The 21,768-nt window shown below is 36.9% G+C and overlaps 1 protein-coding gene across 1 annotated transcript in view; it reads left to right on the forward strand.

The window, feature by feature from the left end:
• The window catches only part of CAMK1D (calcium/calmodulin dependent protein kinase ID), a 272,636-nt gene that overhangs the window by 104,577 nt on the left and 146,291 nt on the right, over positions 1-21,768 (forward strand). Inside the window, exon 2 of the mRNA XM_075208648.1 lies at positions 15,985-16,116. Coding sequence (XP_075064749.1) covers positions 15,985-16,116 — 132 coding nt within the window. The remainder of the gene's footprint in view (positions 1-15,984; positions 16,117-21,768) is intronic.

The raw sequence follows: 21,768 nt of genomic DNA on the forward strand, positions 1-21,768 counted from the left end.
ACTTTTTATTCTGCTCTAAGTCAGAATAATTCTTTACTCCTTTACCCGCAGGCCTCCTCCTCCTTCTCCATTCCCTACCTCCTTCTCCTTTCTTCTTCTCATTCCCTTCTTTTCTTTTCTTTTTCTTTTCACCCATCGTCTTCTTCTTATCCTTTCCCATGCCCTATTTCTTCTCTCTACTCATAACTCTTCCAAAACACTTGGTTGTTTATTTTTACATGACTTGTTTCACACAGTTGCTGTCCTCCTGCCAATGTTATCCTCATTTCTATGTCCAGTTTGGTTTTTTTTATTGTTGTTTTCCATGCTTCTAGATCAGACTGGTTTACTAGAACTTTGATATTCTTCTGTGTGTTTTTTTTTTCTCCAACCATGTAAAATAAAACATTAAAAAAAAACTAAATAAATAGAACTGTATGATTTTTTATATAGTTTGCATCAATCTGTAACTTCTACTGAATTGTGTTAAGCTATGTAAAACCGCCTGATCCATAATGGTCAACAACATTCAAACACACACTGAAATTACAGTATTTGAAATGGTTATTCATCTCTGACCACTTCAAAAGACAGTGACCTGTTAGCAATCTTTTCTGGAAGACTCATCATCTTTAATTAAATGATGAGGTTAGATCTCCCCAAACACTCCTTTCACTTGTTGGAAGTGTAACGCAGCTATAGGAACCCCACTACACATTTAGTGGTAATGCACATAGCTCGTCCCCTTTTCTCTGAGAATTTTCCAGATTTCAGCACAATTAATTGGATCTGAAGTTCCAGAAGACCCTGGCTTCTTATACATACTAATATTTGCATCTCTGCTTCCCAAAAAAAAATATCTTATTTTTAAACATTTAAATAGTGCAGTGTTAGCCGAAATACCTACTCAGTTGAGATACAACAAATCCCCTTCCATCATAGATTGGTTCAGCAGAAGAGATTTTTATATGAATATATAAGAAAGATATTATTCTCTCGTCCCAAGACAAACTTGCTGAATTTACCTTCACTTGACTCAGCTGGCTCACGTTTAAAGAACCAAATGGATATCAATCTCGTATCGCAGCCCCTCCTTCCAAAATTCTAAGCCATCTTCAGACAAAATAGATTACACAAACTATACTCTCATAATTTTATAATTATATATGTTAGGCAATAACCCTTTCTTCTTCACCACAGGGCCTGATTCATTAAGGCAAGCAAAATGAACGTATTGTGCGGTGTTTTTTTGTTTTTTTTTAAAAGCGCACGTAATTTGGCCATACGCAAATCCGTATTCAATTATTAGTGGATCTCTCCACAAACCTCTCTTGTTGAAAATGGTTGTAGCTGCGCTCTGCCATATTGAGACAGATTCAACACACTTTTATTCTGAAATCAAGATGGAGAAGGGAGCTCTTTCTGCAGTCTTACTGCATTATTTGTTATGGAAGCATTATTTGTTATGTTTTACTAACTAACATTAGTTTCACAAAATATAATACTATTTTTTGACACTGACTTATGTCATACTTGCACCTTATGTCTGGTTTTGTCATAACAAATATTGATGAATCATGTTCAAAGAGAATAAATGTTCAGATGCTGTAAAAATATTAAGTAAAGTGACTATTTTTCATTGTATATTACATATTTTCTATTGTGGAATTTTAAATCCTCTTGAATTGTATTGATGAAAGTAGAGGATGAAACAAAATAGTTTGCTAAAGTACATATCTTTTCTTCAGTTGAACAAATAGCAGTATTTTAATATCTGTACCAATGTTTGTATTGCATATTTTTTGTGTGCTCATGCACTAGGTAGGCAGGGTCATACTTGCCAACCTTTGGCAAGCTAATTCCGGGAGATCCCAGGCAGGGGGGCGTGGTAGCGGGGCACGGCAATTTGCGCCATTTTGGCTCCACACCCTGCAACAAAATGCAGGTTTCCTGCAGGGGGCAGGGCCAAAATGACGCGATTCACCGCAATCGTTGCCATATGTGGGATATTTGCCTGCTCTCCAAATGTATGCTTGCACAAAGATTGCAGTAACATTTTTTTTGTGGCTGAAATTATTTTTAATTATAACAAAAGTATATAAATTGGTTGATAAATATGGACTTTATTCCTTATGTGAATTGAATTTATTGACTAATAAGTGAATAGTATCCAGAACCACAATGTCCTTTTACTTTGGTGCTAATAATTGTCGGGCTGTCTTCAATTTTTAAAAGAAACTATTTTCTATTTACAGGAAATTTGTTCCTACCTGTTCGAGTTGCGTAAATAATGGAAATTTGCACTGTCCATGCCCACAAAGTGAACACACCAATATACGCACATGCAGAGTTGCAATCATCTGACACTTGTAACTTACAAGTGGAGAGTCGAACTAGGGAGGGAAGGGGCAGTCTAATGTAGATCTAGTAACAAGGTTTTATTCATGCAAATGCGGTAGAGGCAGACCAGCACAGAGACGCATGTAAGTCTGCCAGGAGCTGTATTTTTTGCACATGTAAATACATGATGATGATGACTATCTCCAGCACTAGTTGGCTACTGCTGATTGTGAAGTTACCTTTGACGTTGATAGGGGCTTTCTTAATTGATCGTTTATATATTATAGGATTTTGTGAGTATTTGATAAAAAAATGTTGCTACTTCATTCAGAATATTATGTTTGCTGTATATGTATGCTGTATATATCAAGCTTAATAGTGAATGCAGTTTTCGCTATAAAAACAAATATTAATAAACTTTTCTTGTCCTTATGACCTGATTGTGTCTATGTGAATGTGAGTTGGTGTATGTATGCCTGATGGGAACCTGGCAAATATTCCACAGGTGCAATGCATACGATTCTTTTATGGTCAGCGTTTTGAGTGTATATTACGCACAACATGCGTTCAACTCATGAATTAAGATGCAGGCGGTAAATGTTTGGACTGGCAGCTACTTGACTCTTAGGATTTGTTCATTCACGATCTTCTAGATCATATGTTCTGCCTATTATTTTAACAGATTTTGTTTAATAACCTTTCTGCCATAATCGTCATGTAGTTAGATGCCATTTGGGGCTATAATTACAGTTCTTCCTTTAGAGATTGTAACTATTCAATTGAAGGGAGGAAATGTATGTGAAAGTATAGGGCAAATGCCAATTCTGTACATTTTTAACCCCTTTATTCCTGCAGATATGCATTGCACCACAGTTTCATGGGCACTCATACACTTTGGCTATGGATGGGCAAGTCTTAATGGGTCCTGAATGTAAGTAGAATTTGCAAGGCGTTGCCGAGGATTACTAGCGAGCAAACATTCTGGATTTTTACATCTGCCCAGAGGTAGTTTGATTTTGTTTTTTCAGTAGGGAACTTTTGCATGCTCCCTCTACCCCCAGACGAGGAAGCCTGTGAGAACATGAGAATGGGAATGGCTAAAAGCTCCATTTCTGCAAAAATTCAGCAAACCTCCTAGAAATGTACTACACATAGTACTATACACCAGAGATTTAACAAAATGTTCTCTTCTGCCTCACCTGGGTGTTGGAGGGGTTATGGGAACAGGGGTATCCTAATCTACAATTTGGTGGTCATGCCCATAATCACCTCCTATTGGAAAGAAACCCTCCTGAACAGATTATTCGAGGCCTTGGTAGCAAAGGATCCTTGGGTGTTTCTTCTATGCTATTCTCCCCAGGATCTTAATAAGTTTTCTAAAAAAAAAAACCAGAACTACATATCCTAGCTATGTCTAAGAGCTTGTTAGGCAAAAAGTGAAAGAACTCTTCCCTTCTCTTCTTTGCACTCAGAAAAACAAATCACCCATTACCTCCATGACAAGGGTCATGTATTTGAACAAGTGTGGGCTTCTGGCTCTTTGCAAAAAGCATATTTTCCCTCTTCTGTTCCTTGATGTTGCTCTTAGACTCATTGCTCAGTGTGTTGGCTCTCCTTCTACCACATAGCAAAGTATCCCCTCCTCAGTCCAACATTACTAGACACCTCCTAAAGTTTCTTAATGCAAGATAACATGGATATTGTTTTTTTCCATACTAGTCCTCCACCCCTCCCATACACTTTATATCTATTTACTAACACTTAACTCCCCACCTACCCTACCGCCTACTATTCTTAAATATTTTTTTTATTCATTTCTATTTTAGCCTTTACTATATGCAATTACTATATTGGACTACTTGTGCTATTGTTATAGTGTGCTCATGTTTATTTCCAACCATACAAAATACAGAATTATAAAGAAAAAAGGAGCTCAACAACCTGTATGATGGCCCATGATTCAAAATGCAAGCCAGCACATAAGTATGCCTTGTTGTTGAACCTGCTTCTGTGTGTGTTTTGTTTTAAGCCTGGCTATTATCTAGCCAAATATTATTTCATACAAATCAATGATTTCATGCGTCAGACTGCCACTAATGTGATTTTGTACCTTAGTTCTCTAGATATCTTTTGAAAAGTATTTTCGCAAAATCACCGGGAGAAAATACTGCACAGGTGATACTGGTGCTTTGACCACTGAGAGCATAACACAGACGCTATACAGACGGAGCGATTACAAAAAATTGCTATAATTTCTATGTTACTTAGATTTTCCAGCTATAAAATCATTGAAAGAAAATCACCTGTGTGGCACAACCCTTAAATGTTCACCACTACTTACTCATAGTAAAAAAAAGTACGTTGTACACACTTTTCAATAAATAAAAATAATATAATCTTGAATACATATTTTCCCATTTCCAGAGTACTGCCACCAAAGCTCTAGAAATAAAACATGTAACAGTTTTGCTGCATTTGACAATGGTTTGTTTAAAAAGACAAAGCATGTCACATAAGTGTCCAGATTTTTGAATTAAAGCTGTTATAATGCACTTTATTCTAGAATTTAAGGGGGAAGTCCAAGCAACAAGAATTCTGCTGATCAAGGCCTGAATACTACTTAATATTATTACTACTGCAGATCTTTTTATGGCCCTTTTTCATATTTTCCATACTGTATAGAGAAGCAAAATCTCTTTTGTACTCTGTTCTTTAAATAGATTTGTAATAATTGACTGACAGTTTATTGGAAAACACATCTGTAAGCAAGCCCTGATTACAGCATAGTTCACAGAATGCTTTACTGCATCAAGGGCTGTTGAACGCGTGAATGCCAACTTCACTCTGCAATCATAAAATATTAAGGCAGCAAAAATTCAAATGAATAAATAAAGAAACTGTTTTCAGCAACTATAGTTTGTTTAACATGGAGAGGGTATGAGATTGAAGCAAGCCATCGAGAAGTGAATAAGTGGTGACTGACTGATGAAACACAAGCTGGCTTACACACAGCACTGTGCTGTGTGGTTCAATCCAGTGGAAATTCATAACCTCAACTCAGCACAATTTACGCAGAGAGAAGTCAGCACTTTAGAAATCGTTTCAATACTAGAGACTTTAATTTTACTGTTGCTGATTTTCTGCCTCAGTCACCCCAGTATAACCAGCTTTGCAGAAAACTGCATCCACCAAAATATAATCAAATATATTTTTAAATATGAAAAATGTGAATAAGTAACAACTTTAATCATATATAGTGAAGTTGCTTCATAATACTTTACACTTAAATTAATATGTAACTTTTATAGAATGAGCCACAGTTGACTTGTATATTAAATTATGGAGATAGCTGTAGTGTTCAGCACAAGCAAGAGCACCCACTTTTTTTTATTGTACCCCCAAATTAGCCATGCCAGTAACAAAGTAGCTCCCACATTTAGCAAAGGGTTAATCCACACAAAACGACCTGGAGTCTTGTCACCTAGGATTTATTTCAAGATCAGACGCTCTTAGAATGTCTTCAGTAGTCCCTGACTGATCTCAAAATGGAATAAAAATCTTATTTAATCAGATATACTGTAAATCACACAATTCCCTGCAAACATGTAGCATTGTAAAAATAAAGCCTATGACATGTAAATTCTTTAAGAACACAAAGACAGAATATTAATAAATGGAGTTTAATATCAGAAAAAGTCTCAATGCTAATTAAATAAAACACATTGACATACAGAAACATAATTGCATAGATCTCTTTAAAATAAACTATAAATAATACACAGAAACAGAAGAATTACAAACACATACCCTTTTTGTCATCTACTACTTTGGAAAGGCTAGAAAGTATGGCCAATTTTTGAGTAGAAGACTTATCCCCAAAAGCTGACAATAAGATCATTTAATCACTTTTTAAACCTGGTTCTTCCTCACACAAACTTCCCTCCTATGTGACATCACAGCAAGAGGTGTAAATCTGTGACAATCATAGTTATTGCCCTTTGTGCAAGAACAGTTCAATTAATGGGTTGTACAAATATATTAAAACTCTCTTCAGGGAAATAGTATACACATGGCATGAATTACACTAAACAAGGTATGATTTTCCAGATATATGAATATGACACATGATTACTGTCAGGTCCCCTGTTAACACAACCTTTGTCTCAGCATTCTTTGGCAGGCCAGTGCTTAATTTGTACATAAAAAAAGATGTGGAACTTATATGCACATCACCAGTGGGGGCATGGACATTCCATGAAGGGGATGTGCCCAGTCTGGAGTTAGTGTAACTAGTACTTAACAATCTACAGCCATCTCCATTGTCATTTTTAATGTCATGCTCACATCTGTTTACTGTGTGCAGCTCACATTTCGTGCTTCCTTGCAGGTGGTACATATGTCTCACCTAGAGGAGCAGTTGGAGGGTACAATGCAGTTGCCCTGAGAAAGGCTTATGCCTCGAACCATAGAAATAGGCATATGCCACAAACCATTCTTCCCTCTACTGGAACGATTGCCTTCGCTCCATCTGTCTGTCCCCAAATATGAGCACCTTCAAACTGGCACTCAAAACCCATCTGTTCCTCAAAGTTTACCAGCTATTCACTTAACCTTCTCCATGCTTGTTTTCCACACCTCCCACTTCCCTGTTCACGCTCCCCTTGCGCTTGATTCCCTCCATTGAATCCTCTCGTGCCTGCTATCTGTTTCCCCTCCCTTTTTAGTATGTAAGCTCCTACAAGCAAGGCCCTCTTCTCTTCTGTCTCAATACCATTTCTTCTCCTCCAACGTCACTGTACTTGCTATGCTTGGAGCTGTTGAAGTCTTTGTTTTACTTGTTTTGTTCTGTATTGTTGTACCCTGTATGGTCTACTGTTTGTATTTTGTACGGCACTGCGGAAACCTTGTGGCACCATATAAATAAAGGATGATAATAATTCCGTGCTTGTCTCTGGCATATCTATATGGCCCAGCAGTCATGATTTGAGGCCATTGTTCAGCTGAAACTTATGCTGGTCTTACAGGAAAGTGAAGGAGTCTGGGTGTATCGGAGCGCCCCCTGGTCAGGTCAGAAGTACAGCCTAATCTATCAATATACTTGAATTTTGCAAAGTATACATATCAAAAAGGTATTAACTAAATTAGAGTTTCTCAAACTCAAAACCAAATGCAGTTCTCTCGATCTCTGTATTCACATTGGGTATTGAATTAGTCATTTTGCTAATTCTATCTTTGTGTGTGTGTGTGTGTGTAATGATCTAGAACACCTTCATTATTTGGAAGCCAGAAACCAGCTCTTTAATTTTTCAAGTCTTTGGTGGACAAGTACCACTTATCTACATCCAACTGTTTAACTAGTTAGCATATTGACAACTTGCTTATTTTAAAATCTCACCAGACAGAGAGTAAATTGAGCAGTGCTTTACAAGGAATGTGCAACTGTCTAACTGCAGGGGTCCCAGGGAAAGACTCCCACCGTTTTACTAATTGATGTAGGTGGGATTTGTTTTTCAATTTGGTGACCAGCAAAATAGTACCTGAAAGAAAACAATTTTTAAAATAACTAATTCAAGTAATCGCAGGTCCTAAATCATTGTACTGCTTGACTTATTATATGAACAACCTAGACATTTGTGTCTACATGTCTCAATTTGCAGATCAAATAAAAAGTTTTATTTAAAATTACAAAGTTGTTCCTTATAAAATCACCGTTGTACAGCAGATTGCTGTGTCAACAATAAACAGATCAATGAGCTGCTGTGGTTTGTGAGCAAAATCTCAGGCTTAATCCATCATGACTGAATTCAATAGCTTATCATTTGTTTGTCATTCTGCAACCTAAAGGACATAAAATGGCATTGTTTTTTTCTGAATCATTTTTAAAGTGGTATCAATTGTACTATTGGAAAAAGAAGCAGAAACAACATAGTGGGATCCTCTGTTTGTTATTGTTGATGTTCTCAGTATTGGATTCATACAGAATGTTGCTGAAAATCAAGATGAGGAATATATATGCAGACTATGCATTTGTTTACCTGATCTAAAGCTTTTCATGTTATAATGTTAGAACTATGCCAACTACAGCATGTTTGTGCTTATGTTGGAAATCCTCTTCGGCAAAATGAATGAAAAAAAGTGATCTTTGTTTTTTTTTATTGGCATAAGAAAGGGAAAATAAGAAATGTGCCCTGTGGGTCTTACTTGTGTTATTAAAATATATTTAATAGAGAACATGGAGAGAGTTCTTACAAGCACATTTAAGGAATACTTTTCAGTTAGTTTTACAAATCCATATAATAAATTTGCACCATTATGTTAAGGCAGGATTTCTCAAACCCAGTCCTCAGGGCTCCCTAACAGTGCAGGTTTTCTGGATCACATGTGACATAATTAGGACCACTTGTGGATCTGTTACAATGTGTCAGTCAGTAATGAATACACCTGTGCTCCAGCAAGGAGATATGGAAAACCTGCACTGTTAGGGAGCCCTGAGGACTGGGTTTGGGAAACCCTGTGTCAAGGGATTTAAACAGTGTCAGACTGGGGCATGAAGGGCCCACAGGGGGAATACAGTGGTAGAGGCCCACCACAGGGGGTGTGGCCCACCACTAGAGAGGTGTAACCAAACTACTAGAGGGGGTGTGGTAAGCCCACAAAAGACAGCTAGTACCATAGTGTAGTATATAAAGAATGCACATGTGAATATAAAGAGTACACAGTCTTGGCCTGCCCCTTAGATTGGGCAGAACAGTCACCAAAAATCAGGATTGTCCCACTAGAATCAGAAGATTTGACAGACTGTCCTGTTCTCTCCTACCTGTTGTTGTCAATTTCAGCACCTGTGGCTGCTGTTTTCTTTAGTTGCAGCTTGTCTGGATCCTGGAATGTTGGGGGCCCTATTTGGAAAACAAATGGGCACATTTAGGTAATGCCAACCAACCCTGGCGTAAAGATCATAGCACACATGATTAATACTTAGGTCTTCCTCCAGTCCCAACATTAAAGTAATAGTATTCCAATTTAATAAATAAACCTTTTCCCTCCCTCCACACAGCCCCAGTAATAAATGAATAGTATTTACATTTAATAAATATACCTATTTCCCACAACCATCACTGCCATTAAAAAATTCATAGTCACATTTAATAAATAGACCTTATTCCCCCCAACTCACCCCACATTCAATTAATAGCCCCCAAACCACCCCATCTTAAATTAATAGTCCCCACTATTACATTAAATTATCCCACCATCATCACACAAACAAAATAGCAGCCATTAATTAGCCACCAACTACCACACACATATTACATTGCCATAAGTCCCCTGTGCTATCACACACGTACACCACACATTACATTGCCACAAGCCCACTATGCCATCACACATACATTCACTACATTGCCACAAGCCCCCTGTGCCATTTCACACATACACCATACATTACATTGCCACAGGTCCCCTGTCCCAGAACACACACACTACATTGCCACAAGCCACCTGTGCCATCTCACACACACACTACATTGCCACAAGCCACCTGTGCCATCACACACACATTACTGTGCCTCTCCATCATCACCATGCTGTGCCCCCTTATGATCACACTGCGCACTCCATGCTGCTGCCCCCCACCCTTCACCTGACCTCCCTTCATCACTCTGTGCCATGCGGCTCCCCACTTCATCTCTCTCTGTGCCATTCTGTTACCCCCCTTCTTTATGACTCTGTGCCATTCTGCTTCCCCCCTTCTTCATGACTCTGTGCCATTCTGCTTCCCCCCTTCTTCATAACTTTGTGCCATTCTGCTTCACCCCTTCTTCATGACTCTGTGCCATTCTGCTTCCCCCCTTCTTCATGACTCTGTGCCATTCTGCTTCCCCCCTTCTTCATGACTCTGTGCCATTCTGCTTCCCCCCTTCTTCATGACTCTGTGCCATTCTGCTTCCCCCCTTCTTCATAACTCTGTGCCATTCTGCTTCCCCCCTTCTTCATGAATTTGTGCCATTCTGCTTCCCACCTTCTTCATCATTCTGTGCTTTCTGCTCCCCTCCATTCATCAATCTGTGCCTTTTTGCTATCCCCCCCCCTTCATTGATATGTGCCATCCTGCTTTCCTCCCCTTGCCTCCGTTCCTTTACTTATCTTCCTATTGGCTTCTTTCTTCTCTTCTCTTCTTATATCTTGATGGTTAGGCGCTCATTGACTAGTGGTATATTTTAAATAATGTGCAGAATTTTATATGTGATTTATACGTGGATTTTGTTTGTTTTAAAGAATTTGGGGTCGTAATCCAAATCAAACATTTTAATGATAAACATGGCTGAAATCATATGGACAATCCTTGTTGATCTAAACCAAAATTCAACAACCCCAAATTCTTTAAAATATACAAAATCCACATATAATCACATATACAATTCTGCATATTAGTCCATATCAGATAATGCTATTCGTCAGAAAAGTGATATCAGCCACGTTTATCATTAAAATATTTGATTTGGATTACGATAACAGATCATCAATACATTATTCAATTGAACACACGGTTACCATATGTAGAAAAATATTCTTTAGTACATCATTATTTAGAATATACCACTAGTCAATGAGCGCCTAACCGTCCAGATATATTTTAATCTCCAAGGGAGGGACACCCTTGGTTAGCACAGCTCTTGCAATACTAGGATTAGAGCGCAATCCTCACCCCCTCCCCCCAGTTTTCTTCTCGGGCGTGAATTGATGCCGTCACACCCGGCATTCAGTTCGAACGGACCAGGGAGGAGGGGCACCAACACCGTGATCATGTGAGCATTTTTTTTTTTTTTAAAGCACCCTGCTCCCCCCACCAACGAAGAGGGCGGAACCACCAGGCGACGGGGCTTATCAGGGACCCTGGATTTAAACTTGTTTGATAAGTACAGTCCACATAAATATTGTAGTTTGTGTGTATGTGTTGAGATAAAAAGTATCATTGTCTATGAGGTAAGCTCATATATATTGGGGGTTTTTTTTGTTTCTTGTTTAAATTATCATTTCATGGTCTCTTTACCTCCTTTCTTCATATTCGATATTATTCACGTTGTAAAAGAAGAGCGCAATTTTCATATGAAATAAGTTATGTAAGTTTAAGCTATTGATGATAATTTTTAAAATGTTATAAAACTGAGATAGGTGACTGAATTATTTACACTTTAGGGCTGTGACATTTGACCATGGTCAGAAAATGCTGACTGTATGTATGGGCTCATATAGTGGGACTGAGTATCCGTTATCCCAGTGCATACCAACCCTTGACATTTGTTATGAACCTGATATCACCTATACTGAACCTATGGTGCGGCATGTTTATCTCCATTAGCAGCCTTCTTTCCCAGAACCACACTGTTTACAGGAGGTACTTGGATGCCCCCCTGAACTTTATCCCAGTATTGTATAGTTAATAGTTGTGACTGAGTTAGAGTTAGGGAGACTCCCAGCCATGGAGCAACACAAAGACATAACAAGATAAAAAGGACACAAAAGAGGATGGTCAATTGGCAAGTCGGGTCAGAAGACAGGAGAGGTACATAAAGTCAACAAACAGGCATAGAGTTCAAGGGCAGCCATAGATCCAACAGCAAGGTCCAGTAAACAAAGCCAAGATTATACACACTAAACCTAGCAACAGAAGATATTCCAATCTATGATAAAGAGACAGGAACTATCCTAGGTAAACACCAACAAGGGAATAATGGCAATGAGTGTATTTACGTAGGTACTGCCTAATCAGCTGATGGGTAGAAATCATGTGAGCAGAAAGTGTTGACTTCTCAACTGTTTGGTAGTGAGCAGTGATGAGTCTTGCACGAGCTGATAAATCAGTTGCAATGTGGAATCCCCGTTAGCAGCTCAGGAAGCAGGGAGAGTATAGTTGCTCAGCAACAGAAACACAACAACTCTGACATTCAACAGAATTTGGAATAGATTTCAGAGACAGCAGAGCAGCAAAAACATATCTAGTGTGTTGTATTATCCACTGCCCTTACTGCAGTTGGACTAGATATTACTGGACACAGCAATATCTACCACAGTAATATCTACCACTGAGAGTGATAGATATTACTGTGTGTGGGATTTTGAATAGTCAATGGGTGCTAGCATTTTGATAAATGATTTCAACACCCGCTATATTTTCAGCATGCTGCATGTGTGGTCAGCATGGTCACACCACAGTCAAACTCCCCTGCATACATAGTGCACTTAAGGGTGTACTTCTAGATGAGCCCTAAATAAGACATTGGATTGAATGTGTATTTCTTTGCCCAAGAAAAGAAACATTGTTCAAGTGCAAAACATTGGACATAACTCGCCTTACTCCAGCTGCCAATTTGTATGCAATAAATAGGTCCTTCCTGATTGCAAAAATAGCAAATGATTTTGTTTATATTGTTTATGTCCTCTTATTCATACACTTTGCTTTTATTTATACAGTTTGTATGTGCCTGGTAGGAGATACTACAATGTGGCTGTCTTCAGAATTTATTAATGTCCATGCTATTCTTATTGTTTAAATGGCACTGATTTTTTTCCCATCACTGACAATTATATCTAGTTCAGTATCAAACCTATTTTCAATACTACTGAGATGCTGTCACATTTGTCAATGGTAATAATGTTTTACCCATTTGCTATGAAACCTAGCTAGCTAGGTGTTACTGCAATTCTTTTATCTATATATAGTTTTTACAATTGTATGATGCTTATTTCAGTTATTGTTATCTTGTATATGTTTATTTATAGATGTGACATTGAGGAAAGGCTGTGATAACAGTTTACGAGAAGCTGGCGATGAGAAGAGACAACTAAATGACTGTGATACTAGATAAATATATGTCCGTGGCACCCTTTTGTTGTGGACATGTGTTCAGTGGAAGTATTAAACATTAGTTCTACACAATCCGTACAACAGTAGACATAATATCGGTGCCAGCAGATAAAACAAGGACAGTTTATGATATGCTTTCGGAAAATAACTTTTATTTTATTTTTTCAAGGCTCTATTTTCAATTATGTTTAAAAATTGTAACTTAATTTATGGAGAATAAATGTTAGAACTCTGTTTTATGACATATTGAATAATAATCATAGATATATGACTGACATTTTTAATCAAAGGTTATTATTAAAATACATTGAAATGCACCCAAATTTGAAAAACACTTCACTGAATGATCTTGTTGTAATACTTGGGTGGAAGTGTGATAGCTTGAAGTCTTGCAGATATAATTTATATAAAGAAACTTTAAAAATAGGTAGGTGAGCAGAGGAGAAAATGGGTGATGTGGAATTTATTTAATTCCCAACCAACCTATTGATAAAGTAGAAATGAGATGAAGCTTTCATTCAGATGCTAGTCACCTGTGTGGGAAATTAGAGAATAGATTGTGACGATAATAAGTTAATGGTTAATAATGAAATATTATCAAATTAGATATTTATAACATATACTACTTATTATTCTGTGGGAAAGTCTGTGTTTTGTGTTGGAGTTCTACAACCAGTATAAATAGGTCTATTCCCTTGTAGCGCCATGATATAACCGATTCCCGCCATGAGTTCTAATATGCTCATAATTGAGAGTATTTGCCACTTTTAAAGTTGGCTTTTTTATATGAAAATGTTAATGTAACAGGAAATACTGCTAAACTGCAAAGCATTAACTCACACAGATGCGTTTACTATTATGCAAACTTTCATTGACAGATGTAGCATATTTAATTGAGTGCATGTCATACAGTGCTTCCACCTTGCCTTTTAAACTTACCTTTACTATGTTTCCATTGACATATAATGGTGTAGGCAGATCAAGCACATGTAAATGTCCAGAATGGAATGTGTCCCACTTGTAAATAATACCTGGTAAATCATGTAGAGGGGCTGTAGGTAAAATAACATTATAGACACTGAAGAAATTATGCAAGGACATATAGCAGTCTACATAATTGTCACTGCATTATGGAGTCTGAGGTTTATTATAATAATGCATAGATCTATAACATATGTATATGTGTATAGTGTGTGTGTGTTTATGTGTGTTTGTGTGATAAGAGACTGTCCTGGGGATCTCGTAATGAAAATTCCGGCTTCTGATCCATGGTCTTTACTGTGCATGTGGGACATTAGGTCAGCGAATGCGCAGAGTTAGTTTAGTTAGAGTAAGGAGGGGAGCCGCATCCAGGCTGCTGGAGAGGTTTCCTAAGATCCCTCACCTGCAATGCTTGCCCAATAGAATAGAGATGGTGTTAGCAATTGGGCACAAGTTTAAAGCTTGATAAATAGGCCCTTAAGTGCCCATTCTCTTATTGACTTCAGTTGCTAGTCTGAAACTATGTACAATCAATATAATTGCCTGTCTTTAACAGTAATTATACTAGCACTTGTGTTCTAGATTGATTTACTTTATTTAACTGTTGCTTTGTTAAGTTTTACAGTGCTGCTTCGTTATAGTGTAATTTTAAAGCACATGCTTAAACTGGTGTTATATATAACCTTGCATTATAAAGAGGGTGAAGTACTATTAAGTTAATTTTGTCGCTTCCCAATAAACATTTTCCAATAAATTATTGTGGTTTCAATGCACAGATATTTAGTTGCAAAATATATCAAGATTTACAGTAAGACATCATAATGCATAAAAGATAGTACAATAAAGCAGGAAAGTATAAAAACACTGAATAAATTACATTTTCGCTAGCGCTTCACCTGGGCCCAGGGTAAGATACAGTCATGTTGTCTGTTGTCAGGAAGATAGAGAAAAAATGACCCAGAGAAATTTGCATATATGCTGTTTCAGTTTACAAAAAAACACTGATGATGTCACTATGTACACAGACAACATGTAGAGAGGTGTTCATGGGCTCAGGGTTCAGGTCAGTCCAGTATAATGCATATCATAGGTCAGTTTAAAGGATTCCTCTGGTAAGGTGTGGCCAGCTCACTCTAACAGCTGAGCACATGTTGTGCCTAAGAGAACTGACCTAATCCAGTTTTCACCAACCTATTTGCATTCCAAACACAATGTCATTTTGAGCATTAATCCTTTATCTTCCATAGCTAGCGATTGCTTCGCCAATAGCAGAAGATTCATAATGGTAATGTGTAGATCAGAATGACACTAAACATGATACATTTCCCATATTCTGAGCGTTAGATACCTTTAATATATTATCATTTATGTGTAAATTATCTATAATACATTTTGCTAATAGATAAATGTGGATTTGAAACTTACTAAATGTATATTCTTTACAAGTGTTGGTGCAAATGTAAATGTGTGTGTTATTAATCTGTGCAATTGTGTCATAACACATGGTGTACTTATCACAATCGCATTGCAAAACAATATTAATTCATTTGCTTTACTGCATCCAGTTATTTGACTTCACAATACAAACAAATTAATGCACTTTATTGGGTGGTAAGCGAGGGTGGTATTAAAGGGGGTGGTGTGTGGAGGAAGCACTGTATTTATATAGTGGTATCATATGTTTGAGAAGGATGCTTTAGCAGGTCTGTAAAATTGATGAGTCATGATTATTATAATAGGTTACTCTGTTTTATAGATTTATGTACAACATAAATATAAAGGACAGTTCTGATCTTATGCTTGTTCTTTTTCCATAGGGGAGCATTTTCAGAAGTTGTATTAGCTGAAGACAAAATTACTGGTAAACTTTTTGCAGTGAAGTGTATCCCAAAGAAAGCTCTAAAGGGGAAAGAAAGCAGCATAGAAAATGAAATTGCTGTACTGAAGAAGTAAGTACTTAAGAAACACCAAGTAAATCAGCAGCTCTTTTCTGATTTTAATATACTCCTTTGATTCTTGTAATCCTCACAATTACGGAGCTTTGGGAAATTGATGAAGTCCCCAAGATGAATATAGGAGAAGACTACACTCAAAATTTAGTGTTTTTAAATTGATATGTTAAAATTAAATAAAATGTAAAAATGCTGTTTGTTTAGTTGAAAACCTGAAAGAATTTGATTTATATTTAGTATTTTGTTCTGATGCACCCACTCTGCAGTATTTAACAATCTGTGGAGAGATATTAGGGTTATTCTCTTCTTCAACATTAGAAGCAGCACTGACCTTTGAAGATTGTAAAGGAGAGTCTAACCAATATAAAGGGAAGGTGCATAATGCTATAACAATACATGTAACAAAACTATGTATTTTCTAATGCAATACATTGAGTGTTCAATTATATTTACTAACAATTTTGCTCAACATATAAAATTTGTATCTTGATGATAATTTTCCTTTAAAGCGAAACCACAAATGAAACATTATGCTTTCATCCCAACAATTGCATCCCTGTAATCGGGACAAGGTTGTGTGCTTTGGGGTCCTGCCCACACCACATTATGGTGTGCCAACTATGTTGGGGGCATACCTAGTGCTTCTAAATTAGTAGGCCACCTCCATCCCCATCCACTAAAAGCATTTAAAAAAGACTGAATTGCAACACACAGACGCACGAGGCCCACATTCACCTTGGTGATGTCTCTGCTCACTATAGTGTTTGGGGACATACCTCCCAACTTCCTGGAAGTTGGAACAAACATGTCATTTGCAGGTAAAAATGGGACTATCCTACCTATATTGGGACAGTTGGGAGGTTTACAGTGTTTGATAATACACATTGAGGTTTATTTACACCCATATGTGGTTATAACCCTAGCAACTAATCAGATCATTTTTCTTTTTTAATTTTCTAATGCAAGTTACTCTGACTTTGCACTGGTTTCCATGGCTGATGGGTAACAAGGAAATACTACATACTGTTAAAATGTCTCCATTTAATCAGAGACAGCTTCTGATTGTCTTTTATGAAGGCAGGCTTACCAGACAGACTGTAACTCATTTCATGCCAGGACCATTCTGTGTCAGCCATGAGGTTTTTTTTTATCCATATTTATTAGGACAGATCTAGGACATAAGAAGAAGGTCCAAGATAAGTATGTATTAATCCAAGTGCACTGCGGATAAATTTGTGACACAATTAAGCCATTTATTATGCAGTGGCAATATTATTTATTTCTTTTTCAGGGACAATATTATTGTATTTATTAAAAGTGAGAAAATACTTATTTGATTTTTTTATACAGGGCTTTTTATTTAAGTATTATATGGTGACATTGTTTATTTATTAAACAGGGGCCCTGTGATTTCTGTCTTCAGTTACAGGGGCACTATTACAGATTCATTTATTAATGGGGACACCATTCTTAATTTATATATTATTTTGGAGACAATTTAGTAATATGTACTATTTCTCCGGTACCCGCTGACCAGGAATATCAAGAGAATCCCAATGGTGCCAGGCCCAATGCTAAGTAACGCTGGGACCCTCTTGGTACAATTGTTCAGCCTCCCATCTAGAGGACCGAAGCTGAGTAGCAGTGGGCTCTTACACAATGTAGGGTAAAACCAGTTTTACCAGGTGCTTTTGAAACTGCTGCTCATTGCTGGTGATTTTAGTGTTCATCCTCTAAATTGCTGCATAGTAAAACCTGGAATGTGGATAGCGAAATCGCAGATGATGCGTGGTGCTTTCAGGACCACCAAAAAATGAATAGAGTCAGATTGTTTTACAGTAAACACAGATTATTACATACGGCTTGCTTTAAGAATATGATGAATAGCTAATTACTTACATCAGTAATTTAATTTGTTCTCATAAAAAACTGCTTTCTCATTAAAACCTGCAATACAGATTGCTATGTGTATTTAGTTTCTCACGGTTAGGTAAGTTTTGGCATTTGAGCTGTTGTGGAAAGGCAAGACCCAGCATGCTGGGTGTTATGGTTTCATAGCAAATGGAGCGCCACAGGACTCCCACCTCTTTCCTAGAGGTTAAGAATCAGGACATGCCTGAGTTTCTCCAAAATTTAGTATGTCTATATCAATTCAGACTCACAGGGCTGCTTCTATGAAAAGTATGTTCTGCAACAAATGTTTCACCATAACAGATTCTACATATAAGACATACTACACTGAAAACCTGGCATTTTCTGGCATCACACTTAGGAGTCATGCTGCTTTTTTAAGGTGTGGATATCAAGTACACTTAAGCTTAAGTGGATATATGTAAAAATTTAAAAGAATAGCAAATACACTATGATTTGAGTGGTTATTTGCATATCTTGTTCCAGAAGCTCCCACCACAACAGATGCTCAATATGTTTGGAGTGTCTTTACGTGACTTTTTATCTTTTATGCAGTTTTATATTAGATGAGAACCTACGCTTTATATGACATGTCCATCCTATCAAGTTGGATAGCATGAATATTCTGCTATTAATCTATCTTATTTTATCTTATATTTGGGAGACCTTTATTTTTTTTATGTTTTCATACAACGTTGCTGGCAGGGCAACTTTCGTCTTTATATTTTGTAGCCTGAGTTGAGAGCAGTTGCATCTTTGCACTGTAGTCAAATAGGTAATTTGGAGCACAGAAGGTATTTACACTGGCTTATTGTGAATATCGCTTAAGTGGCCGGTTTTTTAAGAATCCCAAAAATAGAATTTCTGCGTTCAATTCTATTTGCAGTTTACTGCACTGGAATCCACCTGCCTTATTTTGCCAATTTAAAAACGATAGTTGGCATTTCCAACACACAAGGGGAAAAACAAATCGATTAAAAAAACCCCAGTTATTTCCCATTGACATTAATAAAAGTGGTTTCCCTATAAAAGTAATGATTTATTTACTGCAATTAAAGCATTCTTTGTTCTTATAAATCAATTGGATCCACCAGGTCTAAGCAGACACATATTTTCTCCGCAAAAAAGCGCTTGAAAAGGTACTACTGTTGACACACCAATGCTTCTTAGGTAGGCCAAAATGGGCCAAGTATATCTGAAGACTTTGGGTGGAAATAAATAGCTGTAACTATCACAGAGTGTCACTTCCTACAAGCGGTAGGAACTAATCTTTGTCTATGCTGTTGCTAGAGGAATCTGTTCACGATCTTCCTCCCCACGGCTGCGGAGTTCATCTCAAGGATCATACTGCTATACCTGTTTATCACTTTCTCCGTTTATCTAAGGATCAAATTTCCAGGCATCTGGTAAGGAGGCAAGTGACTATACATTGTACACTTTTATTATCCCACGCATTGATGGTGGGTTTGATGTCGGGCAAGCTGATGCCTTTATTATCGATACACAAGTCCGCTGATCATATTTGTTGATTATATTTGCCAACGGTGCAACATAACTACTTATATTTTTTGGATTGCTGGTTCCAACCAACTGAATGACTGCTTATGGGCAAGTTATGTGGGCGTTGATTCCTAAAGCCACATGATCAAATTTGGTATTTTCACACATGTGATCAAATTTATCAGTTTATTATTTATATATGTTTTATTTTAATATAATATTATACATGATATTGATGTCCTGCCACTATTGATTGTGGTTATTGATGTTATCAGAACAAGTTTTGGTATTGATATATTTATTCATGGTTCATATTGTTATTTGGACCCTTATACACTATTGCATATTTTCTTTTTTTTACTATTTTTGTTATTGGAGGATTGCAGACCTCCTGCAATGAGTGTTTTGCGTCCATTGCCCTAACAGTGCCAAGATCAATATTTCTTTTTTTTTTTCTGAAGACTTTGATGCAGTGTTTAAGTGAACATGTTAAACCGGGGTAAATCTGGTTGATGTTTGCAAACATGCTTTTTCAGATAGACCAATAACAGCATTATGGTTTTATTCAGTGTTAAGTATGCATAAATGTTTCTTCAACCTCTTTTAAACAACCCCCTAAATAGCTGTTGCTTGCAACGGTTAGCAAAATTCTATCTAGCTAAAGCTAAAAAAAAAATCTACTTGGCTTTAGCTAAATGGTTTATTGTTGTAATCTTGGCAAACATTTTCCATTTTGGATTATTTGTATCAGTGGTGGAAAAAGCTACACTTATTTAAACAATATTTTCAAAGTAGACTGTGCCCCTACTTGGCACTCACTGAGTGTTTTCTAACACTAGGACAAACCCGCAACAAACAGGGTTTTCTATGCTCACTGTTCAGCACAAGTTAATGGACAAACCATGATAATAGTTACTTTCCTTCCCATATTGAGACATTTCACTTTATCAGACAATAGTTTTGTACTTTGGAGCCCAATTCCTTCTTCTTTGTTTTACTGAACAGACTTACTGAAGTTTTAGGCTATTGGGGTTTTTATTAGCATTCTATTTTAACATTGCTTGCAGTATGCCAACCGGCATTATCACAGCCACATGCAGGCCTGGCGCTCCCATTAGGCAAGGTTAGGCAGTTGCCTAGGGCGCCAAGCTCTGGAGGGCGCCTGGAGAGCGCCACAGATTAAAAATTTATTTAAAACTGTGCGGCGACGCCCTGGCCACATGTACTTGACCAGCAGTGACAAGCACACTGCACAATGTGTTGTGAAATAAGTAAATTGTTAAAGTATAAAAGGGATTAACAAGTAACACACAGAAGATGATTTACTTTCATTTGAATAGAGTAGTCGGTGATAAAGGCACTTTGAACACATTCTCTATCCTTTTTCTTGCTTCAATTGAGGCACTCTATGATTAACCTAATATAAATTTCACAACTTTTTTATTGATATACATTAAAAAATAAAATGTTTAATTACATTTGTTAATCATCATGAATAGTGAAATATTAAAGTGTGAATTGACTTAATTGTATAATGAAATACTGCTAAAATAGCAGCGTTCAACTGCTAAGCTACTGTATCTTTATATTATAATAAATTATATCACACCATTTTTTATTCAGTACATATTTATCTCCAGTTCCACCTGTTTCACAAAATAAGAATATGTATCCAGCTACTTTGTAGACAATAATATCTATTTATGGCATATTCTTATTAGTTATTGTCTGAATTTGACTATATTATACACAAACAGATTTAATGGATTCCCTGTAATGTTTTAAGTGGAACCTCCATCATCCAACTAAATGATATAGGGATATTGATTATTCCCTATTAAATTCTATCTTTCTTTAATCGCTATGTGGTTGTTCTGTTACTAATTCTGGAAAATAGAGTTCTAGTAAGCAGTATCTCTCTAGAGGTACCCTGTGAGTTCCCACATTTTTTATTAAATTATCCCATTCATACACTGATCCTCCATTCATACGCTATAAGTATCTGCACACATGTATCTAATGTTTCTGGATTATGTTTCTTAATAGATAGTCATGCTAGCTGGAGGTATATTGATCTAGTATAATAGTAGACGGGAAAATCAGATTGCGTGGCTGATGTGGGCTAGCATTTTGCTAAATTTGCTTCATCAAATTGATTAATAAGTGTCCCAATTGAACACATTCTCTTCTATCCTTGTTCTTACTTCAAAATATACTTGGATTGAAATGTGTGGATGC

The sequence above is a fragment of the Mixophyes fleayi genome, chromosome 4 (assembly GCF_038048845.1).
Source record: "Mixophyes fleayi isolate aMixFle1 chromosome 4, aMixFle1.hap1, whole genome shotgun sequence".
NCBI lineage: Eukaryota > Metazoa > Chordata > Amphibia > Anura > Limnodynastidae > Mixophyes > Mixophyes fleayi.